This window comes from Clarias gariepinus, chromosome 3 (assembly GCF_024256425.1).
Source record: "Clarias gariepinus isolate MV-2021 ecotype Netherlands chromosome 3, CGAR_prim_01v2, whole genome shotgun sequence".
NCBI lineage: Eukaryota > Metazoa > Chordata > Actinopteri > Siluriformes > Clariidae > Clarias > Clarias gariepinus.
The window spans coordinates 20,679,412-20,689,225 of record NC_071102.1 but is presented as its reverse complement, the minus strand read 5'-3'; the positions used below and the strand labels follow the sequence as shown (position 1 = coordinate 20,689,225).

General features: G+C 37.2%; 2 protein-coding genes across 2 annotated transcripts; one reads left to right on the top strand and one right to left on the bottom strand.

Moving 5' to 3' along the window:
- Positions 1 to 38: 38 nt before the first annotated feature.
- On the bottom strand, positions 39 to 5,971 carry pdap1b (pdgfa associated protein 1b). The gene is made up of 6 exons (XM_053493156.1): positions 5,628 to 5,971; positions 4,309 to 4,400; positions 3,561 to 3,659; positions 3,046 to 3,164; positions 2,237 to 2,388; positions 39 to 1,341 (listed from the first exon to the last, which is right to left on the bottom strand). Exons 1-6 carry the CDS (start codon positions 5,638 to 5,640, stop codon positions 1,277 to 1,279), a joined length of 540 nt encoding a protein of 179 aa, XP_053349131.1. The 5' UTR covers positions 5,641 to 5,971; the 3' UTR covers positions 39 to 1,276.
- A 249-nt stretch (positions 5,972 to 6,220) lies between these two features.
- bud31 (BUD31 homolog) lies at positions 6,221 to 8,539 on the top strand. Its single transcript, XM_053493158.1, has 4 exons — positions 6,221 to 6,437; positions 6,560 to 6,682; positions 6,774 to 6,940; positions 8,332 to 8,539. Exons 1-4 carry the CDS (start codon positions 6,344 to 6,346, stop codon positions 8,380 to 8,382), a joined length of 435 nt encoding a protein of 144 aa, XP_053349133.1. The 5' UTR covers positions 6,221 to 6,343; the 3' UTR covers positions 8,383 to 8,539.
- Positions 8,540 to 9,814: the final 1,275 nt, after the last annotated feature.

Sequence of the window (9,814 nt, the reverse complement as noted above, 5' to 3'; positions counted from 1 at the left end):
TTATAATTCAAGAAATAAAAACGGTCGACAAATCGTGTTCTATTTTTCTTTATTTCCTAAAATTTCTTTACAAAATTTCAGTGTTCAGAGCTTTTCTTGTGTAATGAACGGCATAACTTTAGTAGAATGCTCTCAGTAATCTGTTACTCACACGTGAAAGCCCCTGGTGAATTTACTGGCTGAGGTTAGCAGAAGCATGTGCATTAATAAAGGAAAACAAGAATGGCAAACCAGGTTGCCCGAAAACTTTAACAACAAGAGAGGTATACTGTACACACAGAGACGCAGCATAGAGATGATATTACATAATAATCAGCAACTGTGATGTTTTTGGTATTTCCTGCTGTTAATACATCGTTACATTGCTTATTAAGAAAAAAAATCCTGATGCTCCATTTTGATAAAGTAGTTATTTATTTTTTGACATCTTAATATTTCATTCCATCTGACATCAAAAATTACAACACAATATATTAATAAATTTATTTATTGATTTATTTAGTATCTTTAAGTAACTTTTTATGCATGGTCATTTCGCTACACTGGAGAAGACAATCTGCTCTACGAGCATCGGTTTACCGGCTTAGCACTGAGAATGCATAAATATCCCATTTTTTCAATAACCTGTTGTGTTGTAACTTCTTACACAATCAAGCTTGTCCTCGAAAATAGTCCTTATTAATGTATACACACATACATACATACACAGCGATCAGCCATAATATTAAAACCTTAAATCATTAAGCCCAATATTGTGTAGGTCAATAAAACAGCTCTGACCCCTCACGGTGTGACTCCTTAACCTCCCTTAAGGCAGAAGGTTCATTAAGTGCTACAAGTTGAAAGTTGGAGTCTTCATGGATAAGACTTATTTGCCCAGAACGTTCCATGGATGATCGATCGGATTGATATCTGGGGAATTTGGAGGCTGGGTTAACAACCTTGAAGTCTCTGCCTGCGGAGCTCCATAAACAGCAAGCTGTGATGTATGGAGTGTTCTGATACCTTTCGATCACAGCCAATATTCTTTTTTTTTTTCAGCAATTTGAGCTGCATTGGAGTTATTGTAAGATCGGACTGTACAGACTGGCCTTTGCTCCTCACAAGCATGAATGAATCTTGGTTGCACAGAATTCGTCACCTGTTTACTCGTATTGAACTGATTGTCAGTGTTAATGTTATGGCTGATGTATTTGTGTGTGTGTGCATGTGTGTGTGTGGTTGTATTTGTACACCGCAGTTCTTTTAAACTTTTCTGATTTTCTCATTACTATCATCATTTTAATGATAGTGTATGAAGTCCTTTCGCTGCCGCTTGTGCTGCTTGTGCTGCTTCTTTCACTGCAATAAAGACACACACACACACACACACACACACACACACACACACACACAACATAAATAGAATGATGGTGGTTGTCAGCACTTCATGGGCTGGAAGCTGTGGTGGTTGATTTATTCTGACTCATGAACTATGCATGACTGTATTTATATAACTATATCTCACTCTGTACACACCCAGAAAACTGTAAGGCACTGATGGCCAGGGTTGCCAGATCTCACTACACAAAAAAGGAGATAATGCTGAAACCTGCCAAATAATAACATCAGTACTAGAACTCATACTGTAACTCGACTATTTATGTGCATACATTCTCTTAAAATGAGCCTAATTTTGATTTCTAACCTGAGACCGCCAAATTTTCCAGCCAAAGGTAAAAGCAGCATCCCAGTTACTGAAAATTGCCTAATCTGGCAACTCTGCCCACTCACAGTAGACCTGGAGAGACTCTGACTGTCTGTTTCTTTAATACCGACCTTAAGACCTTCTTTGCCACTCTTTTGATTTCAATATCAACTGTTTAAAAAAACAAAAACAAACAAAAAAGCAGGCTGGGTGTTTTTGATCCTGTACTGCTGAGGTGTTGAAATCGTTGTACATCAACTGCATATGCCTCTTTTGTAGTACAAGTTAATAGATATGTGTGCTTTATTATGCTAAACAAACGTTATCGGTTAATAAATGTCCGATCTGTTTATTTATTAACAGAAATTAACCGAATAGTAATTAATACTTGAAATCACTAATGAATACCAATGAATACTTAAAATTAAAACATTTATCTGAACATATTAACATAAGTGTTTGGTTGTGTTTCCTTTATCTATTAAATAAACCTACCACCACAAATCCTACGACCATGTATTAGTTTCCTAAAGATGATAAGCACTTTACCTTTTCTTTCTTCTTCTTTTTTCCGTGCAGCATCTTCACGTTGCTTTCGAATGATTGCAAGCCGAGCTAAATCTGCTTTGGCCTGATCCGTCTTCCCTGCTAGATGCATCTTCATGTATCTCTCTTTGGCCTTTTGCTTTTCTATCTCCTCTCTGAAATGATAAAATCAGACAGATTCACATAAATTTGGTCAAAAGTGATAAGGAAATTCCACTTACAAGAGGTGTTTGAGTCAAACCGGGACTTTTGATTGTACAGAACACAGTCCTGAGAGTAAAAACTCCCTTTATTTCTTTATAAAATCCCATGGTACAGTAATGCACTTATCCCAGAGTTTCACTAGTGCTTAGACACCATCAATACGCTGGAGTCACGATTGAACTGCCTGTCTGATTCACGTCTGAAATGCCGGCCTCCCAGGAACTCCTTTAACAGTCCAAACATGTGGAAATGTCTTGGAGTGAAGTCAGGACTATAAGGGGGACTGTAACTCCCAGCTGAGTTCCTGTAATGTGCAAATGGTGATGGTGAATGAGGTATTCGTTGATTTTTAAGGATCAGACGTTCCACTCGCTGAACGACTAGGCCGTGAGCGAGGATCATTATTCATGGACGTACGTAAAATGTTTGCACCGTTCTAATGTTTTACTGCGGCTAAAAGTCTCTGTACTGTACTGCCCTCAAAGTCTTCTGTAAATGTCAATCGCATTTATGCCTCCATTCACCAGAACTTTCAGTTTCAATTTGAACACCATTTGGTCAACAGCATATAATCGGTGTAAGGTTTGCTTTGCTTGAGTGGCACTTACCTCTCTCTTCTAGAAAGCTGTTTGGGTCCCTCAAGCTCTATCTCTGTAACTTTCTTGGTTTTCTGAGCGACACGATTAGGGTTCTCGATTTCTATTAATCCCTCCACACCTTTTCTTTTCTGTGACAAAAAAAGCAAAATTCAAATGATATAAGAAAAGAAAAATCTGAAATGCAGTTTTCTACTCTGAAATGCCCAACTAGAGGGCAGACTGCAGGTAGTGGAACACCCTGCATCTCACACAGGTGCTATATATATATATATAATTTATAAAGTGTCCATCAGACATTGTATGAAGAAACGGCGTAAATACTAATAAAATGTAACCTATTGGTACGACCTTACGGTCTGAGATCAGTAGCAAAGCACAAAGAAAGACAAACAGAAATACTGGCTTACATTTGTTACACTTTTTAACCTTAAACATGATTATGAAACTTTCTTACCACTAAAGACCTAAATCTGAACAATGGTTTAAAGGAGGATTTGTAATGCAAAAGATTAGACGATTCTTACTCTGGCACTTTCATCATCGCTGTCCTCTGAACCTGATCCTGCTAATTTGTCATCCTTCTGAACATCATTCACTGCTGCTCCTTCTTCCTCCTCTTCATTCTGAAAGAAAAGACCAGGTAATATTTTTCAGTCTTTATCTGTATTTGTAACTTATTCACCCTGCAACTTGTTAAAGGTAACACAGTTCTGACTATTCTCCCCTGACCTCTCTGATCATCAAGCTGCTTGTACAACTGACCCTTCCCAGGTTTTTTTTTTTTTCGTATCATTATGATTTTTCTGAAAAAACCTAACCGGCTAGAAGAAGAGCTGCTGTAGCTCAAATTGCTAAAAAGGTAAATGCTGGTTCTAATTAAAGTGTCAACACACAGCGCATTACTGATTTGGGGGCAAAAGTGGGGACGTACTTAATATTGGGCGACATGCCATAATGTTGTAATTGATCTGTCTATATTTTCTTCTTCTTTTTGGTGTTTCCAAGCGGCCAGCATCCATTATATTGCATTAGCGCCACCCTCTGGTCTTGATCTCCCTAATCTTCCTTTTAGTTTAAAACCTCTTCTCTAGTCCCATCATCATTACATCTGAGAAACCCATCAGATACTTTCCTCCTTGTCCTCTTTCTTCATTTTTTAAAATACCCTTTACAGTGTACCTAACCTGACTCAAATTTACTAATGTTAGGAAGACTTAAAATCATCAATAACTTGCAGTATTCAAATATAGGTCACTTTTCATGTCAATGCACCTTTTTTCGTTCTTTTTCAGCTTTCATCTGAGCGTCTATCTCTTCAGGACTTGTGTACGTTCTCATTCTACCCTTATGTCCACCTTTCTTTCCTGGAAACAGAAGATTATAAATCAGGAAACAGAACACAATAAAAACAGGAGATTATCTAATCATTTTGATTCACATGCATTTTTCACATTTCATACAAATTACCGGACATTTCTTTTGATTGTGTAAAGCTGCTTTGCGACAATGACAATCAGTAAAAGTGCTATACAAATAAAATTGAATTGAAATTAAATTGAGTAGAGATTTAACAAATACAAATAAAGAACAGAACAATACATTAAAATTACATAGATAATTAAACATGGCCTGAAGAATAATAATTTTTATAACACTCTCTTTTAAGCCAACAGCTGGCAATAATAACTAGGCATCACTAGGATTATTATTATTATTATTATTATTAGAAGTATTAGTAGTATTAATAATAATAGTAGTAGTAGTACTAGTATTGGTACTAGACAGACAGACAGACAGACAGATAGATAGATAGATAGATAGATAGATAGATAGATACTTTAATTATCCTCATGGGGAAATTCACACATAAATAACATAGTGTTAGTAGTAGTATCAGAAGTGGCAGTAGTAGTTGTAGTAGTATTATTATTATTAGGAGTAATAGTAGTCATAGTAGTATTGGCAGTAATGGTAGTAACCTTCTTGTCTGAACTACTACAACTGAACTACCTACAGTAGTAGTAGCAATAATAGTAGTATCATTATGGTCAGTATTAATAATAGTAACCTGATTGTTAGCTGAACTACATAGTAGTATTGGTAATAGCATTAGTATAACTAGTGGTGGTATTATTACTATTATTAGTAGTAGTACTGGTATCATCATTATTACTATTATTGTTATTATTTTTAGTAGTAGTAGCAGTATTGGGTGTATTTAGTAGTAGTATTAATAATAGTAATATTATTACTACTAGTATTAGTATTGGCAGCATTCTATTATTATTATTATTATATTAGTATTAGTTGTATTAGTAGTAGTAACCTGATTGTCTGTGACAACTCAACTACTTAGTAGTAGTGAGAGTATTATTAGTATTGGCACCATTAGTATTAGTATCTAAGTAGTAGTAGTTGTATTAGTAGTAGTAACGTGCTTGTCAGTGACAACTGAATTATTTAGTAGTATTAGTATTATTACTATTATATAATAGTATAGAGTAGCAGTAATATTAGTAGTAATAATAGTATTAACCTGCTTGTCTGTGACAACTCAACTACTTTACCCCATGATAAGAGCAGTGTCTTACCTCCTTTAGGCATGATGATGATGTTTAGATGAGAACAGACCCTAAAGTCTAATTTTATTGCTGGAGCTTCAGCAAAATATCAGTTTGGGCAAAACGACAAACTGGTAATAAAGTGAAACTACAGCTAACCACACCGTGTTGCTAACAATAGCCCAAGTTTTACGTAATCTTAACCAGGCCTACAATTTTAACACAACCTGGAAGTATTAATGATCAATTATTTTTGAAACTGGAATAGCAAAGAAATAAACACTAACCCTAAACTCTCTAAAACCAGCCTGCGACACACAGTAACGCTAAAACCCCAGTACAGAACCGTAACGCATTTATTTTCTCTCAGGCGCTCGAGGGACACCTAACGTGATGCAATAACGCTAAAGCGACACACCAGCCGCTTAAACATACACTTATGTATATTAATTAATGCAACAATTTAAAAAAACATTAAACATATTTGAAGACTTATGTTAGCTTATGTAGTTTTATATAATTTTTAAATATTTCAAGAGAACAACTCGCGTTTTATTTTTATTTATGTTTACATATTTATATATTTATTTATTTACGTGTTACTAAGCCGTAGGAAAACGTTATGTAGGACCTGCAGTGTGACGTCAACAAACCGCGACGGCAAGACCCGTGCTGTGGGAGCTCGTAAACAACTGAGAGAATTATTACTTATCGTTTATTTCTATTTTTTATCTTTAATCTGAGCCATGCCTAAGGTAAAAAGGAGCAGAAAGCCACCACCAGACGGTTGGGAGCTGATCGAACCCACTTTGGATGAATTAGATCAGAAAATGCGGGAAGGTAATGCTAAGTTCAGCTAATCTTAGCCGAGTAGCAGCTAATCTGCTGTAGTGTTTATGTGAGTGATGTGTTGTGCGCATGTACAGTGTCGATTAATTGCTGGTAATGGTTGTAATTCGCAGCTGAAACCGAACCACATGAGGGGAAACGCAAGGTCGAGTCCCTTTGGCCGATATTCAGACTTCATCACCAGCGGAGCCGCTACATCTTCGACCTATTTTACAAAAGGAAAGCCATCAGCAGAGGTGAGAACTCCAGCCCAGAGTTAGAGTGTAAGTGTTAATAACCTGCACAGGATTAATGGTTCTTGGCGTTGTGTGTGTGTTTGGTTTACAGAGCTCTATGATTACTGTATAAAAGAAGGTTATGCTGACAAGAACCTTATTGCAAAGTGGAAGAAACAGGGTTATGAAAATCTCTGCTGTCTTCGGTGCATTCAGACACGAGACACCAACTTTGGAACCAACTGCATATGCAGAGTGCCTAAAAGCAAGCTGGAAGTGGTAAGATAGTTTTCAGGTTACAATATATACCTAAAGGTTTATGGACACCTGACCGTCACACCCCTATGTGGCTCTTTCTCAGACACAATACTAAAAGAACACAGTTGTATAGAAAGCTTCTTTATGTTTTAACATACATTTGGAATTTCCCTTTATTGGAATTAAGAGGGGCCAAATCTGTTCCGGTATCACATGGCGTGTTCAGGTTGGAGTGGAAGAAGTTAAGCCGTAAAATTCTTTATTCTTTGCATATCCCAGCTTTTTGTTAGTAGGCTGGGGTCAATTCAATTCAATTTTATTTGTATAGCGCTTTTAGCAATTTTCATTGCCGCAAAGCAGCTTTACATAGTCAAAAGAATTATTTAAGTTTGTATGAAATGTGAATTTGTATGAATCAAAATGGTCAGTTTGTCCCTGGTTAGAGCGCAGGATCAGCCATTATGGCTTGGTTCCAACAACGGTCGATTCTGATTTTTGTGATTGGCACCACCTGATTGCAAATCCTGATTGGCCCTTGAACTTAACCCCAATGAATAACTTTAAGATGAACTGGAACCCCGACTGCACCCCAGGCCTTCTCGCATCAGTGCCTGATCTGACTAATGATCTTATAACTGATCGACTCCAAAATCTAGTGCAAAGACTTTCCAGAAGAGTATATATAATTATTAGAGCAAAGGCAACCGAAATCTGAAATGAGATGGTCAATAAACACATGAATGTGAAAATCAGGTGTTCACTTTATTTATTTACTTACTTACTTGTACTTTTTTATGGTTGAGGTTTACATGTACACTGGTCAGCCATAATATTATGGCCACATGCCTTATATTAAGTAGTTACCCAGTTTTGCCTTCAAAACAGTGATGCGCTGTGTGTTTTGACTTCTTTCTTTCTGACCCATCATTTACCATTTCAGCAGTTTGAGCTGTAGTAGCTCTTTTATTGGATCGACAGACTTTACTTCGTATGGTCATGAGTGAGCCTTGGCTACCCATGACCCTGTTGCACCTTTACCAGTTTATCTTCTTTAAAGCACTTTTTTGTTATGTCCGGACCACTGCAGAATGGGAACATCCCATGAAAGCTGCAGTTTTGGAGTCGCTCTGATTCATCACACCCATCACAATTTGGCCTTTTTCATAGTAGCGTCATAGTCCATGTAGTCCGCTCCGATAGAATCGCTACTGTAGCTCAAATTGCTGAAAAAAAAAATGCTGGTGCTGATAGAAAGGGGTCAGAACACACAGTGCATCAACTGTTTTTATGGTAAAAGTGGTGATCTACTCAGTATTAGGCAAGTGGCTATAATGTTATGGCTGATCTGTGTACGTACAGTATGTCAGTAGTAAGGATTACGTTTGTTGAATCTGTGTTTATCTTCCTCATAGGGTCGTATTATCGAGTGCACTCACTGTGGATGCAGAGGCTGTTCCGGGTGATCTAGATCAAGATTTCTACTGTGTGGACTCCTTATATCTTAACATGTATGCTTTGAAATTGTGCTTGTGAATATTATTTCATTCCAGATTTGTTTTTCGTCTTTTCTTTATTATATGAGAATTCAGTTTCCATTAAACTTTATGCCATCTTAAATACGATTGTCTCCACTGTTTCTTATCTTTTAATGACTTTCACTCGTAAATTTATTAATTATTTATGTTTTAAAATCATTCCACATAGAGTCATCTGAAAAAGAAAGTCCCCCTACATTTAACTCTCTCTTTATTTATCAGGGCCAAAATAACATCACATGTCAACATGTCGTCATTTTCTCAAAAATTAAACCAACATTTACAAACCAAGTGGGTAAAATCTCTTCACCTTTCTTACTTCTATAAACATTAAACGCTTAATCATTTGTGACAGCTCCCTGGCATTAATTCCTTGGATATGAGGATGAATCAATAATTAAGACTACTGTCTTCCCAGTCACTGTTGTGCCGGTGTGTGTGTGTAAACGTGTTGCATCAGTTCATTTGTAACTCCGGTGCGAACAAACATGGATGCTGCACTTGTGATTTACACGAAAGGAGCAGTGTGTACTTGGTGCTAAAACTTATCACGGAAGAGCATAAACAGACATTTTTAGATATTTGCAAACTAAATGTGAAGCGATACACTAAGGCATGTGAAAGTTTCGTAAACAGAATCGTTACTGGAGACGAGACGCGGATTTATCACTACCAGTCTGAGAGTAAACGGCAGAGTCTGGATCGGAAACATCCTCAATCACCGACTGAGAAAAAGTTAAAAAGTCGACCATTAGCTGGAAAATTCATCAACGCTTACAGTTTCCTGGGATTCTCACGGGCCAGAAGTTTTGGAACATTATCAACGAAAAGGTTCAACAATCAACAGTGCTCATTACAGTGAGACGTTTATTGGAGAGCTGAAGACTAAACTTTAGATTAAACACAGAGGACCGCTATCTGAGGGCATCGTGATCTCGTGTGATGATCCACGTCCACACACTTCTGTCCACACTGTCGACACTGAGGTGTTACATTTTTGACTCGTAATTTTAAAAAAAAAGGCCACATAGTGGGACCTACAGGCCTCTATAAGCACACTGAATGTTTAGAGAACATGCCGAAAGAGGTCAAGGAAGAAAGTATGTGATTGGTTTCATAAGGGTTTTCCCTCGAAAAGGGGAATTAAGAAAGAAGTAACAATGAAGATGAGAGAGATCAAGGCCAGAAGGTGGCGGTAATGCAACATAATGAAGGCCAACCCCCAGTGAAAACCATGAAGACTAGACCAAATGTTTATGTTCCTAAGAGCACAATTTGGAAAAAACTGAACAAATATGTATTTCATGGAAGGGTGACTTGGAGAAAGCTCTGCGTCCCCAAGAAGGAACATGGAGCATGA